Here is a 24,643-nt window from a genome sequence, read left to right as displayed (position 1 = left end):
GCTTTTGTCTAATTCGCTGTTCAGGATGAATTTCATTCCTGCAAGGATCCTGATCACAGCTGCTGAAGCCCAGCAGTGAGAATACACATCTCTTGTCAGACATAACCTTTTATTTTTGTCCCTCCTCCACCACTTGACATGACAGGGTTGGGCTCTGGCTCACACACATCCAGAGTTGCAAAATGAAAGGTTATTAAATCAATATTAGCCATTAAGAAGAAGTCACCTCCCTCATCCAAGAAAGAGTCATACTACTGGGTGGCAAAGAACACAATGGCACCTCCCATCAGGCATCATTTCATTGGGTTTATTCTAGTTTAATAAATGATTATCAGGTTTGTGCAAGACAGTTACCTCTAGCACAAAGGGGAAGAAAGTAAAATCACAGCAACATATACACACAAAACAAGATACACAAAATAGAGCTAAATTTATATACAGGTTATTAGCAGCTAGACTTAACTTCATTTAGTACATGGCTTTACTGACTACAGTTTTAGGCACAGAGAAGAATTTATCTGCTATGATGAAGGGCCACAATGAATACCTCGTTCCAAGTCCTCCCTGGGCAGAAACTGCTTTACCTAAAGAAGATCTAACTCTCACTTCCCACCAGTTGAGGACACAGCCCAGCACAAAGGATGAGAGAACATGATCCAGCTAATTCAGCATACAGCAACTTTAGATATTAAACATCTGGGGTATTTTTAAGTAGGGTGACTTTACAGAGTTATTGAACTGGACTGAATTTCAATGAAGCAGTGTCAGGGGTTTTCCCCCCCGTTTGCTTTGCATGGACTCTCAGCTGTAAACAACTCAAAGAAGAGCTGGCAAGAAATGAGTAGATGTGGAGATTGCTTTGTACGCACTTCACATTCATAATGAAGAATTTGCTTTACCAGGATTTAAAAGCACAAAGGCCATGAAACATTTAAATTTACTTATCAGGTTATGCTAATAAATGATGATGCATCATCCACATGTTGGCCTCTATTCCAGCCTGCACTGCAGCACGTGCTTGGGTGTATTGTATGTGACCCCTTGTCTTTCTGATTTAGGACTACAGACTCAGAGCCCAGCAGAACAAGCCTGTGCTTTACTTGCAGCACACAAGCAGCCTTTTTTGTTTCAGCAGCACCTCTCACGTTTGATTATGCATGCCCAAGTGCTCTGCCAGCCCAGGAATGGCCACATATTTTAATTACTGATTGCTTATGTATAGAAAGCCTGTCACAATGAGGAACACGATCACTTACCCAGTGAAAAGGCTGAAAAGAATAACTACATAACAGAACCAGCCAGATACCATAACAACACAATTAAAAATTTAAGCAGCAAGCAGATAATTAAAAAAAAAAAAAACCAACAAAACCAAAAACCCCCTTAACTTATGAGGCAGGTTGAGAATGACACAAAGGTTTTTCCCTTCGTGACAGCTTCATTTACCAGTACAGCTCAGCAAGTTTGAAATACTTTATCACAAGCACTAAAAACTTGTTTATCACAGTTATGTCAGAGCTCCTTGTCAAAGGGTGTGTCAGTTTCTGCTGTAGCCACTCCTCCTCTTCTCCAAGGTTTATCGCTCAGCTGCTTGGGAGAAGGAGTGGGTTGGTCGAGGCTTTAGAAAGTGCAGAGAATAAGTCAGTTTTTCCCTTTAGAAAAAAAATCCAAAACACCGAGAAATCAAACGTGAAGGAATAACAACAAAAAAATTGTGAGTTTGGCATTTGATTTTAAAGTGGCTATTCTTGATGTTTTCAGGTAATACAAAAAGGGAAGGAGTTTCAATGTGGAAGGGCAGCTTTGCCATATAAAAAAAAAAAAAAAAATCATACCAACACACAAATATAGTTTGGGACCATCTTTACCAGCTTGTCTATTGAAAAAAGGCAAAATACCACCAACTTGGACCATTCAGGAATGATGTGTTCTTACATGCAGCTCTCCTGAAACTCCACTTAGCCTGCACGAATTTTGGCTGTAACTTCTGTTATGCATTGGCAGGGCAGAATCAAATAAGGCTGTGAACAGAGGATTATTAGGGCTGTCAAACTACAGGAAGACCAATGACAGTTTTAGAAGTAACAGAACTTATAATCTGTGTAGTACAGTTACTGTTCAAAAAGTAACAGCTCCTTCCCAGGAACCCCACTGTAAAAGACAAGACTTTTGACATACAGGTCTTGCTTTTGGTACAAAGTTAAATTATTCCTATGGCTTTTCTGCTGTGAGATCCTCCCTGGAACAGAGCAGTTGGGGTCACAGATTGTCGGGAGACTCTTTGGCTGTCAGTGCGAAATCTGGTGCTCGGTGCATATCCTTGAGGCTTTCCTGGTGCCTTTCCCTGGACATGTGGGCTGCTCAGGCATGACCAAGAAGCAGGTGGCTGGGAAGGGAGGGGAGACTCCAGGTGCAGCAGCAGAGTGAGGCAGTCACCCATTCAAAGCCTGGGCTGCTCTGTCCAGGAGAAGGTCGAAGCAGAAGCCACCCTGTGCACAGTTCTGAGTCAAGTGCAGAGTGAGGGAGCAGAAGACCTCACCACTGGCAGGGAAAGAAGCCAAGCCAGATAACACAGACAACAAAAAGTCACAGAAGGGTGTCACCCTGTCAGAAATTTCAGTTGTGACATTATTTCGAGCTCCCACAGACAGACAGACACATTGGGCAGGACAGACAGAGCTCTTGGTTTTGGCTTCAGAAAGAGCAAAAGCAAGATTTGCCATTCAGTTTGCTATGTACAACAATACTGCACTGTACACTTCATTAATGAGATGCTGCCTGCTACAGTCCAGCATTAATTAAATAAAATTCCTCTTAGTCACAAAGAGCAACAGATGAGTATCTCTGTAGGAAGGAGAGCCAAAACCCACTGCTGTACAGGACCCTACATGGTGCCAGTCCTTCTGGGATAAACACAAGTGGCCATTCCACAGTGTCTAGTACCACCCTGGCTTGCCCTGAAGCAGAGAACTTTCCCTTTTTTCTTCCAAACCACTTGATCCCAATCCTGTTGGGACTGTTCTAGCACAAAGCCATGCTATGACTTTCCCCTCACTGCCACATCATTTCCATCCAAGTTAAGCAGTCTCTTTCAGCAGTCCCAGTTTCCGGAGTGCCTCTCTCCTGGCTTCTTCAGTTGAGCCACGGCCAGAAAACTTCACCGTTATCCCTTGGGATCGAAATCCTGAAGGTCTGGGCAGCGAACCCGACCTCCTCCTCATGTCCAGGCTTACACCAGGTTGTTTATAATCATTACAACTCTCTTCTGTGTTCTGCTGTGTGCTGCTGACTTTGTTAGTGGCAAGAGCCACCTCTGGTTTGATTGTTACAGTTTTGCCCATAGGAAGGAAAGGGCTGGGCTCGCTTTTTAAAATCTCATGGATGTTTTGATATCCATTGGTAACAGCCTCTGCCTGCTTGGGCTGCACATCACACTGCTGAGTGCTTGGGGCATGGTCCACTTGGTCCTGAGCTGGCTTTCCCTTAACTAGGCCAAGTTTTGTCAGGGCTTCATAGCGTGTTTGCTCCGAGGAGAGATCCCGTAAAGAAGAACTTCTGTTACGTGACAAGAAGTCATTTTTGTGCAGCTTTTCCTCCAGTTCAGCTGCCAGAAGAGCTCCCCCATTGATGTTGGCCAGCACCTGAGCCCGCCGCTCCTGGACGTTAACCGCTGCTTTGGAAATCGTCTCGCTGAACTCCTTGCCACTGACATTTGTTATGTTGATGTTGCTTGGGAACCGGTGCAGTTTGGGGGCGGGGGCAGGAGGGTGCTTGGGTGCTGTGAAATAATCACCGTTGGCTACTGGGACTTTCTTCCTTTCGGAATTCCCTTCCTTGAGGGCACCAGGGAAGCGCGCCCGGCTCTCCGCCTGCTGCTCACAGATCTTCTGGGCCATGATGAGAGGAGTGGGGATGGAACGGAGCAGCTTTGGGTGCTGCACTGGAGGAGGGGGTGGAGGAGGAAGTGTCTCTGACACCGTTGGTGGTGGTGCAGGGGGCTGTGGGGGAAGGTCAGCAGGTACAGCAGGCTGAGGGCTCTCGGCTCTCCGGGTAGTATCCAACACTGAAAGGCAAAGCAGCAGAGATGTCATTAAGTCTTCACACAGAGCAGAATGCAAAACCGTCTTTTAGCATCATTTCTCCCCTCTCCCTACCTTTCCAACTCAACCTCAGCCCACATAGCCAGAAGAAACTAGAACTGAACTCCCAGCAATGGCATCTCATAGGCAGTGCCATAGCTCAAATCACCACATTTACAATGTGCCACTACCTCAGCCCTCTCTCTGCCTCTCATTCAAAGTCTGTGTGTTGCTCCACTGTGCTTCAATGGCTGCTCTTTCATAAGAGTTTTGCAGTTCTTATTTTTTATTAAAACAGCCAGGAGAGGACACATTACATCCCACTGTGTGTACTAGCTGATAGATTCATTCTCCAAACACAGAGAGAACACACTCTACAGGGTGACAAAAACAACATGCCATATGCTATCTTGTCACAAACCCACTGATAGGAAAGTGTGCCTTTCAGTCCCACACAAAGTAACACTGAAAACAATCTGCTATCTTAAAACTCTTGGAGAAAATCTTAAGAAGTCTTAGAGAAAAGCCGAGTGTGAACAGGCTGGTGAATACTGTCTGCCTTGTAATGACTGTGCACAACAGTGACAAGTCAGTCTCCAGGCAGAAGACTGAGAGAGCAGACCAAAAGCTTCATCAGATGCACGACCCCCATGAGGGACATGGAAAAATTAGAAAATAACTTACAGTAGCAGCAAGAATTTAAAAAACCCCAAGGCAAATTAAAATCACAGTCCTTAGAGCTCCTGATGTGTAACAAATTTATCTTGAGGTAGTAAGGAAGGTACAGAATTTTTTTAGCTGTTTCTAAGGAGAACTGGAATAGGTCAGGGCTTGATCAAAGGGAAAACCCACTCTTGCAAGAAACACAACTACCTGGTTCTGTATCTCTGCTGGAAGGGTCTTCATGGTCACTGCTCTCAGGTGTTGACTGTACTAAATCAATGATATCTTCAGTCTCTGAATGACTGGACACATTTTCTTCTGTCGACCTTGGGGACTGACAGTGGATGCCACTGTCACGTAGAGCCATCTCCTCCAAGTCATCTTCTAAGGCATCTATGGTTTCCTCAAAGAACATGAGAACATCCTGTTCTTCATGAGTTAAGTATTTCAAACTTTCATCATCCTGTGAGGAAAAAAAAAAAAACCAGAAAGATGAACACCTTCCCAAAGAGACATTTAGATATTACAATGCTAGAAGACAAAAAAATTTTTTTAAAAATCCAAAGAGCAGTAACTGGTATAGTACATCCTTTAGTTTGGCAAAGAAGTCTTCATTTGAGTTGTACAGAACAAATTGCTAAAAGATCATAAAAGCCATAAAAGCTACTAAAAAAAAAAAGGCAAAAAAAAAAAGCCCTGCACCCACTGGTGCCTTTGCAAGGGTTAGGATGGCTTCTTCTGGTTCCAAACTGGGCTAAACTGTGTTCTGTGTCACATTCAGGGACAAGGCTTGGGGAACAACATGGGAGGGAAAGGGTGCACTCAGGACAGTCCCAGAAACAGGCTGATTTCCTTTTTGGTCTAGTCCAAAGTGGGACTTGGCTTCTGAAAGCAAAGCTGGAGCTAAGAAGTGTCTCTACCCCCACAGAGTATAAATTATCCAGTTACATGACAGATTACAAAGAAGTAATAGTTAGGAGGGAGCAGGTTTCTAAAGATTTTACCTTTGAGTTACAGAAAGGAAAACCCAAGAATAAATATGAAGATATGCTCCACAGCAGTATACTGCCTTAGGCTATTTTCTTCAGCAGGAAACAATCCTGTAGACCATAGAAGTGATAAATAATCACTTGGTTTATCCAGTCTTCATTTTCTCTGAGTCACTGCTCTTGATTAACTTGATTAACACATTATCACTATGAGAATGCTGGGCAGGAATGCATTAGCTCTTTTCCCAACACCCTGGGAAACACTCACTTTTCCAGAAGCTTGGAGAGGACAAAGAATGATTAAGAAAGGTACTGCATTAAGACAATGGACACAGGAAAGACATTTCCCAAGAGAACTGTGTAAGGTCTGGAATGTAAGTATATATTGTTGAAAAGCAAGAGAGGTTTTCCCTTTTCTGGATTGAATTTCTCCCCTGCCAAGCATATACTGGAAACTTTGCTGTCAGTAACTTAACAAAGAAGCACCAAGGACACCTCATTGCATGTGCAGACATGGTAAAAAAGCTACTTCTCAGTGGAGGGCTGGGAGAATTTAGGTAAATACATAAAGGTATGCAGTCCAAATATTCAAGAGGTAGCCACGTTCTTGCTAGGGCAGCACAACTTGCCTCAAACTCATTGTGCCTGTTCAGATCATCTTACATTAGATTAGACTAAAAAAACCTGTGCACAGCTTTACCTGTTTACTCCTTGCACAAACAAAGCTTTTATTCCCATTCTCAGCATTAAAAATAAGAACAACACAGCTCTGTAGGAAAGTAATGCCTATAGATTAAGAAATATAATGTGCTGCATTGTACACAGTGGTAGCTGGTCTCCAAGCACCTAGAACACTACAGATCAGAAAAGAAAAGCTTTGGGGCTCTTAACTGCCTTCTCTTGTGTGGCCAATAGAACATTTGGTGGATGGGAAAGATGTACAGAGGTGTGGTTATTTCTAACTTACTATCCACAGTGTACTGTCAGAATAAGTAACTTATTCCAGCTTGTAGAAAAACTGCTACAGAGGCTGAAATTTGGATGCCATTTGCCACTGCCTCTTTAAAAGATGAACTTCAAAGGCTGACGTATTCCACAGCTCGCACCCACCACATGTCAGTTTTCAAAGGCCAAGGAAAGTTTTACAGCTGCACTTGAAAAGCAAGAGACAGACAAGCCTTCCTTTTTTGTTTCTTGGTTGTTTTTTTTTTTTTTTCCTTAATGGATGTTGCAATCTCCTTCCTTCCCCACCCAAATACTCATAGGGCTGCTATGTGCAGTAGGCGAGAGAATGACAGGAAAGGAGCCCTTGTTAGGTAGCCCTGAGCTGGAACTGAACAAGACTCCAAGAACCTTTTGTAGAGGGTGAGCTCACTGCAAGAGCCAGACTTACACAGGCAAAGGAAAAGAAGAGGGGGTGGTGTTTAAAAAGTGCATAGTGGCAACAAATCCAGAGTGTGGTACAGGAATTACTGCACCACACTGTGCACCTAAAAAAACTGCTCCCACCTGAGCTTAACTTGTTTAATCAAGAGCAGAGCAAAGAATAAAGCAAGGAAGCAAAGACTTCCAGAAGCACTTCCTTCCATCCTTTTCTGTGCTGTAAGACTGAGCATTTTTCCATGGCAGGTAAGATTTGCAGGAGAGCTTTACCTGATTTAACCATCCCTCATGGATCTTGCTGAAACGAGCAGTGTCCCTTTAGGTGAAGGATCTAAATTGAGTAATCATCCCTTTGTAAACACATTTGTTATAAATGGCATACCAAGATGTGAAAGGCCAACCTCATCTCTGTTAGTACTTCGATCTGTTTCCTTGTGCAGTTTCCCTTCACGATGATCAATGTCACATTTCATCAGGAAAAAAAAAAAAAACAAAACAAACAAACAAACCCCAAAACCAACATCTCTGGAGAACAGGCAGTGTTAGGTCAGGGCACTGTACTGAGATGCAAGGCATCCAGTCTGGATAGAAACTCCCTCAGGCAAGGCATGTTTCAGTTTGCCAGCCAAGGAAACAATCCCATTTTAGACACACAATCACAGTGGAAAAAAACCTACTCAGGCTGGTCAAACCAAAGGAGCTCAAAGATGTGAAGCAAGCAGTGACTTGCTTTATTCCCACCTGTATTACTTGTATTATAGTAAAGCCTTCAGAAAGATGGGAGGAACTTTTGTAACTTAACAGGTACCAGTTTTAACTAAGTTACCAAGTCTATTTGCAATTAATTCATTTTCCATATATTCCAAGTACTGGAACAGTTCATATTCTTTCCAGGCTGGTTTTCCAGGCTTCCTTTCTTCTTGATGAATCTGTGTTTTTTAATAGTCAAAGAAAAGTCTTTTCAGCTACTTGAGTTACTCACCTCAAAGTTTCCATCTATTCCCTACTCTTGATACACAAACACACCTCCCTAAACTAAATCTCACATACACCTAACACTGCAAACTTTAAAGCTACTGTTTTACTTACTAAAAAGACAGCCTGAATTTGAAACTCGGTAACTGTGCCTCAGCTTAAAATTACATTAAATTAGGAGGATTAAAAAGACTGTTTGGACAGAAGAAATTTGGGATGCATACAGCTGAAATAGCTGAGTATGCTCAGCTGGCATTAATATTTTAGATCTCTGTGCAGCCACACATTTCCTGCTTACGCCAAACAGGAAAGAGTCTGTTATAACAGTGTGTGGTATAAAAGAGGAAAAAAAAAAAGAAGAGAAAGAAAAGAAGAATACAATCTGTTTCATAGAAAAGATTCCTTGATTCCTTTCCTACCTGTTTAAAACAATGACTTAATATCCAGAGGCCCACAATTTTTCATATACATCTTAAGAAATTCTGAACATCACATCCAGGTCTAAAATCCTAAGACCAGCACAGCTTTGACAGAAACAGACCAGCACAGGAAATCCCAAGACATCTGCAGTGCTTAAAAAAAACCAAAACAACCTTCTAAAAACTGCTAAGGAACCAAACCTCAATTAGCAAAACACCAGGAGAATGCCAGATTCAACTGATTTATCAATCACTTGACAGTGGCAAAGAATTAATAGGCACAATTCTGTGGGAGAGAAGTGACTGGATGCTTCTCAAATGAAGCAAACTATTCTAATATGAAGTACAAAGGCCAGTGTAGCACCACTTGGGCCACAGTCTGTTAATAACAAGGCAGTTTTACTTGTTAGAAGGGGTGAAAAGGAAAGCCCTACATGCAGGAACTGTATCAGAACAGGCATAAAAGCTTTAGCACAGAAGAAGTCAAGTACCTCTGACAAGATTTACAGAAAAGGGAGACGGAATGGATTGTACTGCTGTGTTACTGAAGCTGAAAGCAAGTGAATTACAGCTGAGAACAGGAACTACTACACAGGAGCAGACCAAAAAGCCCATTTAGCTCAGTAGCCCTCAGCAGCTATGAACACACAGGACAAGGGAGAGAGGTTGGTGGGGGTGTTGCTGTATATTGGATGGATATATCTTTTTCTCCCCTAAATCCTTCCAGTTCCCAGCAATACATGTCTTAAGGACTTCCCAGATGCATCTGCATATTTAACAGCCCTTAATGAGCTTTTCTAGCATGAATTCATCTTATTGTTTGAGCCATGGAAATGACTGGCATTCACAGCATTCTGTGGCAGGGAGTTCCGGAGTGTAATTGCGTGCTGTGTCAAAAAGTGCTTCCTCTACAACCCACTATCTGATGGTTTTGATAATACCATTTCATTTGGTGAAGAAGACTATAATATTGAGTGTTGTTTTCTTCAGTTTACGAGCATAATTGTACCCGTGTGCTTCATAATAGGTAGCAAAGCATATAATCAATAGGTCCTAAGTGATGAAACAAATTATCTACAAGTACTTAAAAGAAACTAGATGAGCTAAAGTCATAAACTGACTAAATTACTCCTAACCTACTTTTAAAGAAAGCAAGCTGAATATCTACTTGAACCCTGAAGACATCTCTTTGATAAACAAAATAAGGCTGATCAGCTCATAGAAATTAAATGGAAAAAGAAATTGTGTTAGAACAACATTGAGAAAATTGAGGATACATTTCAGGCGAAAGACACTAAATAGTTTTCATAAAAAAATCAAGTAATTTCACACCAAGCTAATTTCTCATGAGAGGGTCGTTGACTTGACCAATAGGTGCAAACACAAAATGTCACATACCTTGATTTGAAGCCTTTATGATGTGGCCCCCAAAAATGCACTCACAGATGAACTAAAAAATGATGCTGAGATGAAGTTACTGCAAGGTACCTCCACGATCTGTGACTCTGTCAGTTTAAGTGCCATAAAGAGGGAAAAATATCTGCTATTCAGGGATGCAGATCTCGTTCTGGGATATATTAACCAGGGTGATGACATGACAGCACATCCTCATTTGGAACACAGAGTTCAGATTCAGTTGCTGAACTTTGGAAAGGATGCAGCCAAGCTGGACAGGGTCCAGAACAACGCATGGAGCGCTGTGAGTTTAGCTGCACAGGAAGGCTCAAATAATGGAGCGTGTTATATTTAAAACAGGAGAGAATGAAAGGGTGGTGGGCAGATGCAGCCCTGTGTGTATTTTAATTTATAAGAAGTTGACCACCCATATAATCACAACAAATCTTCTCTACATGCACTGAAGGTGAGACAGAACTTGGCTTTCACATTACAGAAACTCTAATACAAGTATTCTGTGAAAAGTAATGGAGTACACAAAGAAAAATGCTCTGGAAGTCAGGAATGCTTATCAGTGTGATTTAAAGAGCAGACTTGCCCACCTGCTGGAATAATCTATCCACCAGATCCTGCTTTGATGCAGAATGATGCAGTTTGTGCATAGAGCCCAAACTGCCTTCAGGATCCATATTCTCACTAGCACATTTTAAAACAAGATCATTCCTTGCTAAAAGTCAGGCTCTTATTTTTCCAAGGCATACGCTTCCAGGTCATACCAACATCAGTTTGAAGCAGATGAAGCATAGCAGAGCTCTCTCCACACCCTGTATGGAATGGCTTCCACCTGCCCCAAGGCAGCTGTATCCATACAAAGCAAACAGTTAAAAATTCTTCTCATTTTTTTGTGTATTGTTATTTGGCAAAGTCCTTGGACAGAGTGAAAGGTCTTGTAGTACAGTAAAGCCTGTGGAGTATCAGTGTCAAGGGGGAAAAACACATTAATTTTATGAAAGGAGTCTTTCTCAGGACTTTCCCTTGAATGTACCTGAAATGCAACTCAGCATCACAAGACTCATTCAAACTGTGAGGAAAAAAGGTGGCAGTGGGCTAACAGACACGTGATCTGTCGTTTTCCAGAACCCCTAAATCTACACTGGATTCCCAGTGGATTCTCGTCAGAGACGTTGGGGTAAAGAGACACGAGCATGGTGCACTTAGAATGCCAGATCTATTGCATCTGAATTATCTGTACTGATGCAAAAGGGATAAGGATCATAATAATGAATTGTTAGGCTATGAGAAACACCATAACTACAAAACAACCAGGTCACTCCTGAGTTAAACGGCTGAGTGTGTGAAACAAAACACTAAGCCACCTCAGACTACTCACAGCATACTTGCTCCTCATGTCTCTGTAACCAACATTCAGAATGTCACCTGTACTATACAAGGGATCCAGGAGTGACAAATCATCTTCAGTGACTGGCTATCAAGTCTTGTTAGAGCCAGAGAGAAAGCCTGTTTGAAAAAATAATCAGAACTAGCAAAATCTCTTTTTTAGAGTCATGGCCTCTCCCAGTTTAAGCCATCTGATTAGTGATCAAATGAAATAGTCACTTGAACAAAATCTGGAGGTCACCACTGCCCCAGAAAGAGTGGTGGCGAACTGTGGTATTAACCAAGGATCTGTCTGATCCAAAGGCAAAAAATGAAATAAAAACCACAGTGTGATCCACCAAGAATAACAAGAACTCACTATCCCTCAAAGCTATCACTCAGTGAGACATGTTCAGATACAGATGGTAAAGTACTGAAGTTACAGCAACAGATCCAAGGCACTGACATAGCTTACTATCAGTGCAGTTCCAATTAGCACAGCTCCCTTCAGGTACAACCAGCACCTCTGCCATGGTTTTCATAGGTAGCACGATTGTCCTAGCACATTATTCACACATAGAAACTAAAGCAGTTCACTCATGGCTGAGAATAGATACCCAGTCCAATTACCAGAGAGAAGCACTGAAAGAAGGATTGGCTTTAAGAAGCTGGTCTGTGCCTATTCAGTCAGTGGAACAAGACAAATTGCTTCAAAAAACCCCCAGACCTAGTTTTATCTTGGAATTAAGTGTCCTTAAATTGCTTCAACTGTATTTCATGGCAAGTTAATTCTTATACCACATGTCAGGGAGTGTCATTCCAGACTGGGTTTTGGAAGCTAGAATTGCCAAGAACAGAGTGTTTTTGTTTGCCCTCACCCTTGGGTAAGTGCAACTGATTCCATGCATCAAGAAAATACACTTTTCTCAAGTAGATGTATGGATACCTCTCTTTAACAAAGAAACCAAAATATATGTGCAAATTCACGTCCTCATATGTAAAAGTTTTTAAGGTTACAAACATTCGTGTGACATGAAGATACCAAGGCATACATTCCTCCCATCTCAACTCAACCTGCTGTGATAGATTTGGCAGCATAAATCCAGACCTGAATATCTGTCACTTCTATGGAAATTCTCCTAAAAATCAAGGCAGCACCTTGCTTTCCATTAAAAAAAATAAAACTGACTTGAAGGCCTATAGTAGTAAAAGATTAACTGAAAGCACCATCGTGTAGGTAAGGGAAGCTGAGGAATCTGGCAAAATTAAACTGAAGTGACAACAGCTGACTGGAAAGGATCCCACATGCAGAATTTTAAAGACTTTTTTAGCACATGGCAATTGATGTCCATCTCCTAGTCATTCCTAAACTGACAACCAGTTCCCCAGCAAGTGATGCCAGCACAGACACACAGGATGCAGGACCAGCTAGAAGTCAGCCAAACCAGCTGTGAGCAGTCAGCGAAAGCTGAAGCCAATCCAAGTATTTGTCCCTATTACCACAACCCTGGTTTTGTTCGAATTCCACAGATGCAATACAAAGGTTATATTTAGTGACTAATGCAGTTTGACACTGAGAAACTTTAAGAGCCTGTTTTTTTTACAATCAGATAGGAAGAAACCTGCAGCAGTACAGGCCTGTCATAAGAAGCACTGTTACACTTCTTTAGTTTGCAAGGCCATTACAAAAACCCAAAATAATCAAAGCCAACCTTGACCTTCCTTGCCATGTCTCTAGGTGAACAGACCCAGGAAAGGGCTAAATGAAGAGGCAGTTGAGTCTTTAGTTGCTTCTGTTTTGGGGCTGTGAAGGTGCAGTGTGCCTGAAAATAGATCCCCTCCTTTCTCAGAATTGGTATAATAAGAAATTCTTCGTCTAAACAAAGTTGCCTATTCCTTTCTTCTCATTAGGCCATCAAAGCTTCTGCATCTTCTGAACTTTTATAATAAAACTACTGAAGCAAGAAGATGAAGTCTCTAGGAGCATATTCTAGCAATTAGGCAGAATTTCCTTCATGTTCAGTTTAACACAGACCCCTTCTCAAATTCAGAAACTGAAATTATGCCTGTATTGAGAAGGGTTTATATTGTCCAACCCTTTACTCCACACACGTGAGCTGTCAGCCTTATTGGACATGCCACCTACTACACCACTGGAAGAAAAATCATGGAAGGGGATCTGTGGCACCACAGTTAAAACTTCTTGGTACACACTTCACTGTCTTCATGCACAAACTCTATGAAAGGCTCTGTGAACTGCTAATTCACAGGTCTGGTGGGAATTGCCTAAGCCTGCAGCCAAATCTATAAATTACTGCATTACACAGTAGGAAGGGATTCCAATTCAGCTGATGCATCATCATACGGATTATCACATGGCAGGATCTAGTTTTTATTTTCTGACACAGCAGACCCAGGATAAGACTGTACAAACAGACTGATTTATACATGCTTTGTTATTCAATACTGTTTTTTTCAAATGTCTAGTCTCATGCCTGCTACTGCAGATAAGAATAAAACCCAAGGGAACATGATTGACTACTACTGTGATAACCTGGGAAACTAGTGGTAATGAGCAAAATTAACTTGCAATTCTGTTTAAAATTAAGTTGTAATTCTCTAGAAGTACTACTTCCACTGTAATTCTCTAAAATTCAAGCAGCTTTCATAAAATAAACAATATACACTAACTTCCTGAGCCCAAATGGTGTACTTAACCTCCTCCTGATCCTTCACAACTTTTTTCTAGAACAGATCGGAAACAGTTAAGGAACTGAATTCCATAATACTTGTTTTGTGTTTTAACTAGCAACACAAGCTGAAGGATACAGCGTCATATTAACAGTAAGTATTTTCAGTGGAAACAACAAAAAAAGGGAACAGCTTTAGAATTGCCTCCAGGTGTCAGAAAGCAGCACAAAAGCATGAGTGTGTCTGAGGTACACAGATAAATACAGGTTTTGCCACTTACTCTTTCACAGAAAACTACCACATTAAAAAAGGAAACTATCAGGGAGGGCAGAAGGAAAGAGACAGAAAGCCTAATTCTATGTTTAAGGCAAGACAGAGATTTAGATTTCCACTTAGGGCAAGCACATTTACCAAAGTGTTCTTTCGTCAATTAAAAATGGATGCTTTTCAAATGGTCGTGATGATAAAAAAAATATGGAAGGAACCATACCTGCTTTCTAGGCTTAGTCTGTCACAGTACAAAGTGTACTGTTGAGTTGACTGCCTGATTCACCCTGCTAATTGGGAAAAACACAGAAGTGCATCCTACTCCCTCAGTTACTCACTCATGATTTAAATGGCCACACACTCATGCTCACTAATGCGAGGATGGCTTTGTTTATGGTGACATATTTGTTACTCATCTAATTAAGGTGGAATAAGCTGAGACCTTTATTCAGGAGTGTCAACAAAGAGATTAAGCAAAAAGCAGCATGTAGAACAACCACTATCCTTAAATTCCTTCATGAGCTATTTAAAAAAGCAAGGGCAGAGCAGCCCTTGCTGCCATTCCCGGTTCTCTGGGAGGAAGGGCTGGAGAGTAGCACTCTCCAAGCTCTCAGAGACAATCAGACCAGAATAACAAGCTGTTGTACCAAAGCTCAGAAGTTATTTCTGGCCTTTGAGTTTAACAACTGAGACAACACCAGCAACCACTTAGGATTAGAAATGGCAAAAATCAATCTTAATAAAACAAAAATTGCGTGATGTGGACAGAGCTATTAATGTAATCTGTATCACTAAGCACAAGGCTCATTAAACACTTACCAAGGCAAGATTTCTGCACCGAGCTTGGCTGCCACGATTCTCCACGCTGCCAGCCCTCTCCATGCTCCCATGCATGTGCTCTGGAGAGATTTCAGATGCCATTTCAGGAGAATCTGCCAGGAGATTCCTAGGCATCACACTTTCTCGACTGATTGATCCCGATGCAGCACAGAATGCCCTCAGTGTGTTACGTGGGGCTGCTTGCTTTCTTCATGACTGGAAACAGAGAACAACGTGGTCTGGTTAGATCTGCTTGTTAAAACACTTGAAAAGGAATTGAAAATAAGTGGCAAAAAAAGATCCCACACAAGTTAATAAACGGCATATCTTTATGCCCTGGAACACATCTACCACTTTATGGGCACCTTTTAAAAAAACTGCTTTTATTCAAAAAGATGACTAAAAATCCAACACAGAAAGGTTCTGTACCCCATCTCTCATGCTTCTAAACCAGATGTCTATGGTCAGTTAGAAGCAAGGACCCCGCATAAATCCTTGTCCTACAAATTCAGTTTGTGTTTTCCATTATGACACATCATTAACAGTAATGAAATCCCACTGGCTGAGATACCAACTGGCCCAGCTCAAGTACCTTTATTTGGTTTTAAACAAGAATTCTATTTATGGGATCATATGAGGGAAACAGAACCCTGTTCATTTCCTAACACTGCTGCAGTTAACTTGTGTTACTGAAGCAGCTCTATGCCACCTGCTTCTGGTGAAAGATCTGTGAGCAGAACTCGGTGCCACTTTTGCACTAGCGCATAACAAATTACATTTTAAAGCTTCAAGAGCTTTTATTTCACTCAGCCATGAAGAAACAGTACTTGTACATTTGGAAGACACTTACTGAAACAGACGCATGCACCAGCACTCACTGGAGCAAAAGCCCCCAGTTTTTTAAGCTTTCCCAATGTCCAGTTCTGTAAAACCTCTCTGAATTATTGTCATCTCCCCAAGCACTCTGGCAGAACTTTTATTTTCAAGGACACAAACACAAAAGTCATCTCAGTGCACTAACAGCATGAACGGGGGTAAGCGAAAAGTAGAATCTAGCTCATTTCTCACTCCAATACATTAAACCACCTTTGCAATGAGAAATTGCCTTGCTTGCTGAGAGTCCGTCTTTTCACCCACCCTGCCTGTGACCCGTGAACAGCAGTGACACATTCCTCAAAACAGCTGGTTCTGAGGTACCATGTTATATGCAACCAGCTGGGAACTGGACACCATTCCCCTGACACTGCACAAATTAAATGAGATGGTCCTGCTTCCCAAGTGCTTCTCCCTTTATTATGGTTCAAGAGGCGACACGAGAAGCAAAGTCAAGCCTGCATTTCCAATTCAATCGGATTACTTCTCCTTGCTCCCCATGGCTGTGGGCTGAGAAACCAGAGCCTTCTGGTAAGCTGATTAGTGTTTCATAGCAGTGAGATAACATCTGCCAATACTGAGCAACAATTCCATCCCGCTGAGCCCTCCTCCCAGGAGAGGGCTATGACATTACCAGAGGTGCGTTGCCTGCGCCGCAGCACCAACGTGTCCTGTGGGAAAGCTCCCACACAATGTAGCTAGGCTGCAGTCCAGCAAGTCTTGGAAGCACACCCATAATCCAGAGCACTGGCATGCCACAACAAAAACATCTCATAGCCCTTCTTATGAACATTAGGTCTAATGATCAAATTTAGCCTTGCTTTTTACACAAAAAGAACATTCTTCCTTTTTTCGATTAATAACTTGAGCTATCAATGATACAATGCATCCTCAGGATAATGGGCTAAGTGATGCCCAGAGGTAGAAACATGCTTGTGGTCCTGGTTTTCAGACTTGCAGGACAGGCAGATGCAAGAGCACTGAGGCACCTGCTGTACTGCTGGGTGCTGCAGAAATTGCTAAACAGGAAAAGAGCAGCCTGAGCATGGAACATATCCTGCAACAGCAGCTTCATCTACAACAAACCCTGTGGTGCTGAAAAGCCACACACAAACACACCCACACAAGAAAATCTATGCAATTTTTGGAAACCAATATTATCAGTGAAAATCTTGACACCTCTGAAATTCACAGAAAACTCCCACTGACTTCAGATTTCATCCTATGACTGTCAAGGTGACGTTCAGATGGAAGAGAGAGACCAGCAAGAGGTGAGTACTACTACTAATCCAACAAAAGGCAAACATTTCTCATCAGCACTTTTTAAGTTGCAGCATCAAATTTTTATCCAGGTGTCCCAAATATAAACTGAACATCCCATGTTTGTTCAGTCCTTCAGTGATGCTACAGACAACTATATATAAGAGATTTCTAGAATTACACTCTATACTATGAACATTTTATGGACTATATTTTGAGAGGTCACAGCTACAGATTACAACAGATAGCACAAATGAGACCCACATTTAAAAACTAACCAGAAGAAGATATTAATCCAAGTTACCAAGAAACCAATCAAGAGGCCCAAATTTTGAGAGAGAAGTATTTAAGAGTACTGTTCTGCTTTGTCCAACAGCAATACCTTAGTTTAACCAGGACTAAGTTTCATGGTGGGCTATCTGCATTCAGGAGAGCGGGAACACCCAGATTCAGCAGCAATAAACATTAAAGCCATGAATTCTAAATAACAAGTAACTCTGGTCCCAGCAAGCTCCCATTACTCATTCTGGAGCTCCAGTTCAGATGTTTCACAAAGCTCCTGAACAATGACTAAAGGCAGAGAGTGCGACTGGTTCAGAGAGCCACCCACACAAGAGCCAGTATCAAACATTACAGCACTGGTCCTGCTTTTGTGTTGGAAGCTGTGGCTTTGGGAGTTTTACTCATTTCAGAAAAGCTTGAGAGCTGTGCAATAGCCTGTGAGCCTGCAGAAAAGGTGTGGGGGAAGATTTTTTTTCCCCCCCTTCTATCTTTTACATCATCTTCAACACATCAAAGTTATATGTCAATAAAATCCTAATCCATTCATATACATTATTTCTCCTCCCCTTCACTCTGTTTTTTATGCTTTGAGAAACTCCTACACCTTTGTACAGTGCCCAGAGCAGCTAGAGCTGATGTGAGGCTGCCTGGCACTGCTGCAATACATAGAGCATGTTTTACAAATTCCCCTTCTCACCATGGCTAACACTGAAGTCCCTTCACCCTTTTTATGCCATCACTATTAAGTGAAAGACTTTATGGATTTAAAATAGAAATAGTCAAGAATCTAATGAATTTCCAGGCCCCACTATCTGTTTCAGTAGGATTGCCAAGGTAACAAGCAGGGTTCAAAAATAAGGTAACCTAGCTCAGAGAAAGCAGGAGCAGCAGGACAACAGGCGGCTGTTCCTCCTGACCTTCAGAGATGCATTAAATATGAAAGTTGCTTGCAATGGGATTTGTTGTTCAGTCATTGTAGCTGGGTATTTTTCAGCTTGGCTTAAGAGATGTGTGCCTGTACCATTAGGGATTAATAATAAAAAAATATCAGACCATGACACAGGAGCGCAGAAGTGTGACAGGAACAGTACTATTTGGAGAGAGGATCCCAGATATTAAACCAGAAAGGCATCCTAGAGCAGCTAGGATTCTATCATCTGAGGCAATCACTTGGTTACACTAGAGATAGCCTTCATGAGATATTTAAAACAATACAAGTCACATATCATGCATGTTTTTCAGATGGCAGAAGGAGGAAATTGAAAGATTCTAAAGTTAGCACTGAATTTCACCTCGAAAGATTTAATTTTGCTTTGACAGAGGCAAATAATTCAGAGAGATTGTATTAAGTTCCCATCAAAGATAAGGTGCGGTCTGTCCTTTCAAAAAGGATATTTTTATAGTTTTGCTGACTAAGGTTGCTTCTTCACTGAAGCTCAGTGTTAGCATTTACAAGGGACTGTTTCTATAGTAGCAGGAGATTGGAAGAATTTTTTATTAACAATCCTGTTTGAAGACTAGCTTAATAGGCAAAAGGATCAATCCCACAAAAGTGCAAGATATTTAAATGCTAAAAATCAACTGCTACGTAAGCCAGAAGCCAAAAGACAGCAGACAGCACCAGGCCATTAACTGCACAACATACTTAAGGTGAGTTGACAATTTTTAGAAAATTATCATACATTTTTAAAAGGGCACAAGATCAGTCTGTCCCTTTCACTATACATACAATTTCTAGAACACTAATTGCACGAAACATTTCTCAAGATAGATTTCTAAGCCTTAAGTGTACTGAGCATCACACACACTTTGCCTTTGTTCTTAACCAGCTCTTTTCTCAGTGATTCAACTGAAACAGAAGTGGTCAGTGAACTTCAAGGTTGGTTTAATCTGTCAGCTGTGTAAAGACACAGCAATGCACACACTCAGCTCTGCACACACTGTCAGTACACTCCATGGCAATGGTTGAGTTTGGAGAGTTAAGCATCTGGAAAAAACATCTGGAAATACTCTGTGGTCATTAGAAGTGTTCCTATGGGATGGGTTCTATAAAAATGATGGTACAGGGGCAGACTGGAGACCTGTATCTCTATCAGCCTCTGTCAGTTGGCAGCAAAGCAGTAAAACAAGGCAAGGGAGAGTAGGAATTCGTTCAGATTCCTGCGTGCTGTGGTCAGGAGACCACAGGGCTTCCCAAAACAAGTCAGGTATTCGTGTCTAGTAACCTCATGAATTTTTCCTTGTATTAAGTGCTCCTGCAACATACCTTTGAACCAGCTGTACAAGACCAGAGCTGAACAAAACCAGCTGGCCCATGACATGTCTTTACTGAGCCACTGCTGTTCCAAACTCCTACAAAACCGATGGCTAGTTATGGTGGACACATTTCCTCCTTCTGAACAGGGCTAGCAGCAACTGAATTCTTCTACCTCCTTCAGTATGTTAAATACTGAGTAAATCCTTGAGCTTTAGGGGTAACCCTACTCTTGTGATACACAGTAAGATTGAAGGTTTCTGGTAGAAGAATAGACTAAGTAACAGTACTGCCTACAGAGGCCAAACCTCACAGGCAACTTGACTAATTCTAGGAGTACACAGGATAAGCTGATGAGGTTTTGCTGAACACATAAGATCCCCACACAATCAGACAGTAAATTCGTAAGTTGTTTTTACAGAAAGAAACAAAACAAAACTGAAGTAACAACAGACAACAGCTGATGTTTAAGAACCAAGGCAAACCAAAACTGGCCAACATGGTTAAATTCTGATTTTTCTTCTCCACAACATAAGTATAGAAGCTTATGATAACATTTAGTATCATTCACAGTCTTTATCTGCTCGTGAAAAATCCTATGTGTTCAATACAGTCATGGCTATTTAACATCCAGCAACCTGGAAATGTTGTTTAGAGAGGGACTGTCACCACAGTATGGCCAGACAAATAGAAATGCTGACCATTAACAGAAAAAGAACAAAAAAATACACAGACACAGAATCCATGACAGTAAGGTCAGCTAAATGAGAGCCAGGCCAACAGCATTTTTATAGACACTTCCTTGGACATCAATATTGATTTGCAGAACAGGTGACAAGTACGACTGGATAATGTTTAGCCAAATGTGAACTCAGGGGGCTCTCATGGCAGCCCATCACAGAGATGCAACTACATCAAAGTAATTATAGAGTGATAACAATCATGCAGGAGTCCCAGAATTCAATGTATGTAACCCCGATATTTTGTTTTAAATTTTCCGGTTTCTGTGGCACACTTGTGACAATTCAAACTTTCCTCTAGAGGCTGGGGAGCTACAAAATCCGTTAGTTTTAAAGTTAAAAACAAAGATTCTCTCAGTCCTCTAAATCTGGAGCCTCAAGAAACACACTGAATGTCATTCATACAACTCGCACTAGAATTTGTGAGAGCTGCCAACAGTGAAATAACTAATCCTGTGTACATACATTTCTGAAAGAACTAGATGGGAAAAGCACCCATTCAGTAGAACTTAAATCTGTCTGAGTTCACCAGGACATTCCATCACATGCTTAAATGGTTTGGTGAATTGGATCTCAAATTAAATGTAGCAACCACTTAAAAAGAAAGGAAACAATCACAAACCAACATTTTCATCACCTAAGTAATAATTCAATTACTACACTGAATTCTCCAAATCATGCTTTGCCCAGAAACAATGCCTAAGGTCACACCATGTTAATCCAAGCCTGAAGACACCAGAAAATGAGGATTCCATACTGTGTGCTTCATTCTTAACTAGTCTTTCTAGATTTTCAACAACAGCCTTTTTACTGTTTTGAGACCCTATACATTAGACACTTTGTTACCTACAACCAAGCCAACACAAGGGCATAGCTCATCAGTACTCATACATACACTCTCTGCAGTGTTTGGGAAATGATCCTTCTTTTAAGGCAGTGGAATACCAATGCAAGTTTTGATGATGCTAAGCACATTGATCCACCCTCAAGACAGAATTTATTGGGGTAAGAAAAGGCATGTGCCCACAAATCTTTGCCTTTTCCCTTGCAAGTAAACTCTGTTCCCAGTGCACTACATCAGCAACAGCATCAGCTGAATCTCGATGCCCAAAATGAAGGCCAGTGGCAAAGGCTCCTAGGCAATATCGTGGATTAAACCACCAAAGATCCCTGAAGTGCTCACATTCCCCACACGTTTACAGTGACAGAATCCCTTCCTGCCCCAACTAAAAATAAAACTACAGCCAGTGACAAGTAGTTACTTTTCTTTAGATTAGGGTCATACCTAGGATAACGATAAGGCTCTCAGTGGGACTCTCCAGTTGAGATTTGATGACCAGTAGCTGCTCAGTGGGAGAATTACAAGTGATACCCAGGGCTGCTTAGTCCAGTCCTATATGGGGCTTTAAACACATCCAGGTGACAGCTGAGCTCTTCTCCAACTTCAAACGTCCTTATGCAAATTTCAACAAGGAAAATGTCCCATTCTTTTCAAGTTACTCTTTTTAAATCTCCCCTCTTAACATCAGGGTGGTGCTATCTGTGACAGCCAACACTTTAGAACCATGAAGTGTACATAAACAATTTCAGGCACAGACGCCTCTGTAATTAGTCAACTTCTGTCTTGTTACAGGTGCAGCATTGCTGGGGTTTAGGGTTTCATTATGTAACTACTGCTACAGTCATAGCAATGGTGAGCCAAATCCTGTTTTACAGAGTATTTAGGATAGAAAGACAATTTTCAGCCCCAGTACAGCTGTGTCACAGTCTCAAAACTGGATTTTAGGCTGCTTTCCTATGTTTCTTTTTGTGACTGCTGTGCTGCTGTAGGGAAGAAAGCAGAGGACATCTGAAGCACAGTGCAGGGGTGTTTACTTTAAAAATTAACTTATTTATGGACATTTCATTCCTATGTAAGTACATAAAGGTCTGCCTGCCCAAGTAAGCAAAGCTGAAAACAGCACTGGCAAAACAGAGCAGTAGAGTCTTGGCCTTGGACTTTACTTGGTACAGGGATAATCCATACACATCCAATTGAAAAGAATATATTTAAGCAGTTAGTTATACTGGAAATTAAAATTACTTGGTTTTATTTTTTTAATTAAAAAAAAGGAGGAGGGAGGACTTGGTAACAGTAACAGCCTGTCTGGCTGGCTTTGAAAGCCACATTCATATGCTCATTTATTTTCATGCTCCAGTATTTCAGAAGGTCAGTCAGCCTGAGACTTGTCAACTGCTCAGGAGTTAAGTTGTTCCAGTTACTATATCCAACCAGCAATCTGTCTGCCAACATTCTTGGTTAATATTTCTCTCAGAGGCATGTAGAGAAAAAGCAGCTATGTCTAACAGAAGAGTTTTACTACTGACAAAACAGAGATGCAACATAGAATCTCCCTGCTCCTTTCTAATGCCTGGCGTTACTTGCACTTCCAGTCACAAAACTTCATTTTACTCATTCACTCTCTGTAGTAAAACCCCCAAACAAATCCTTGATAAGAAAGACACTGCTGGGAAAATCTACTCAACTTCTGAGAAATAAGTAACATCTTCATTTCTTAGAGAAGCAACTTCCCCCCCCCCCCTTTTATTGTTTAAACATCAGCTCCTCCCTTATACAACAGTAATTCCTGCAAAGGCATGAAAAAAGCCACAATCATAATTCTTTAAAGTAGTACCTGTACAAGAAAGGCCATCTGCAATACTGCATTAGTCAAGGATCTGTGGTAAAGTCTTAAAATAATACCTTTTTATTAGCATAAGCCAGAAATTGTAAAAGCTTTTAAAGCTAAGACTTAATGCTTTAGGGTTTGCAAAGAAGTCTTTCCTTGTGTGCCCGTCATAAAAGGGAGGGGAAAGGAAATAACTGTTACATTTCTGATACTTGTTATAGTTTAAAATCCTTGCAAAATGTTTAGAAAGATTCGGACGAGGCTGCCTTATCTCTTTCCTATTTCATCTGCATGCCTATTACCACAGGAATCATCTCTTGCTACATCCATGCACAGGACCAAGCACTACACCACTTCCAGCAACCGCCTCTCGCTGCCACACTAAAACAAAAACTATTCAGGAAACATGCCCTTGAGATCCCGGATTACTGAAAATCCCGAGAGTGTTTTTAAGGCTGTGCTTTCTCTTTACACGCACTAAACCTTCCCAGAACCACCTAAGATTAAGATCTTAAGAAGTACCAGCCATCGCACGCTCACCCTCTCCAGATGGAAAAGGCACCTGATGGGGGAAGGGGAAAAAAGTATCCTGAACTAGAATCTTCTACTGTTTACACCAACAGTTTTTCCACTGGAACCTTAAATTGCAGACAGTCGGAAAGCAAAGAGGAGGCACAAGGCAGCTGCTCCCCATCACCCTTAGTCAGGCAGGAACAGCATACATCGAAGTTTTACGGGTATCAAACCTTTACTTAAATATATTTTCTTAAAGTTGCGGATTAGCAGAAGCAAATTTTAGGTTATGATAGGGAAGAAGAAGAAATCCACAGGGGGAAAAAAAAATCTTAACAGCTCAATAGTGGGAAGCCAAGCATCACACACGGCAGAGCAGCAGTTTGCTGATAGTTTTTCTGCTCCCCCGCCTGTGTATCCAAACTAACCCAAGCCCAAAGGTGCTCTGCGGGGCTGTGCCGGTCCCTATCCCCGGTCCCGCCTGGCGCCCAGAGCCCGCGCAGCGCACGGAGCACCCGCCGTCCTGGCCGCCGCTGCTCTCGGAACAGGAGGGAACAATAATTAAAAATCCATTAGTGAGTAATAAGAGCAACGCCGAACCATTCCCGTGGCGGGCTGACAGGGGCGCGCAGCTCCGCGGCCTCTCCCCGCAGCGAGACCGAGCCGGGGGCAGGCGGAGCGGAGCGAGCTCAGCCCCTCACGGCAGCGGACCCGACCCCCGGCGGAGACGAGTCCGGGAGCCGGCTGGGAGCGAAGACCCCCTCGGCCGGGGGCCCGCGCAGAGCGAGGGGAGCCCCCGAGGAGGTGGCGGCACTCACCATCTTTGGGGTCCGCGCCTCTCCCGGCCGAGGGCGGAACGAGCCCGAGCGAAGGGCGGGCAGGTGGCCGGAGCAGCGCCGCTGGCTCCGCCGAGCAGCCGCCCCGAACTCATGCGCACTGCGCCGGCCGCCACCCACGGCGGGCGGATAAAGCGGCCGGGCGGCGGCCCGGCTCCG

General features: G+C 42.2%; 1 protein-coding gene across 1 annotated transcript; it reads right to left on the bottom strand.

The window, feature by feature from the left end:
• Window positions 1-286: 286 nt before the first annotated feature.
• Window positions 287-24,575, bottom strand: PROSER2 (proline and serine rich 2). The gene is made up of 4 exons (XM_069034809.1): window positions 24,467-24,575; window positions 15,058-15,273; window positions 4,953-5,205; window positions 287-4,063 (listed from the first exon to the last, which is right to left on the bottom strand). Exons 2-4 carry the CDS (start codon window positions 15,190-15,192, stop codon window positions 3,078-3,080), a joined length of 1,374 nt encoding a protein of 457 aa, XP_068890910.1. The 5' UTR covers window positions 15,193-15,273; window positions 24,467-24,575; the 3' UTR covers window positions 287-3,077.
• Window positions 24,576-24,643: the final 68 nt, after the last annotated feature.

Source organism: Aphelocoma coerulescens, chromosome 1A (assembly GCF_041296385.1).
Source record: "Aphelocoma coerulescens isolate FSJ_1873_10779 chromosome 1A, UR_Acoe_1.0, whole genome shotgun sequence".
Taxonomy (NCBI): domain Eukaryota; kingdom Metazoa; phylum Chordata; class Aves; order Passeriformes; family Corvidae; genus Aphelocoma; species Aphelocoma coerulescens.
The sequence above is the reverse complement of the archived record's forward strand: the minus strand, read 5'-3'. Positions and strand labels throughout refer to the sequence as shown.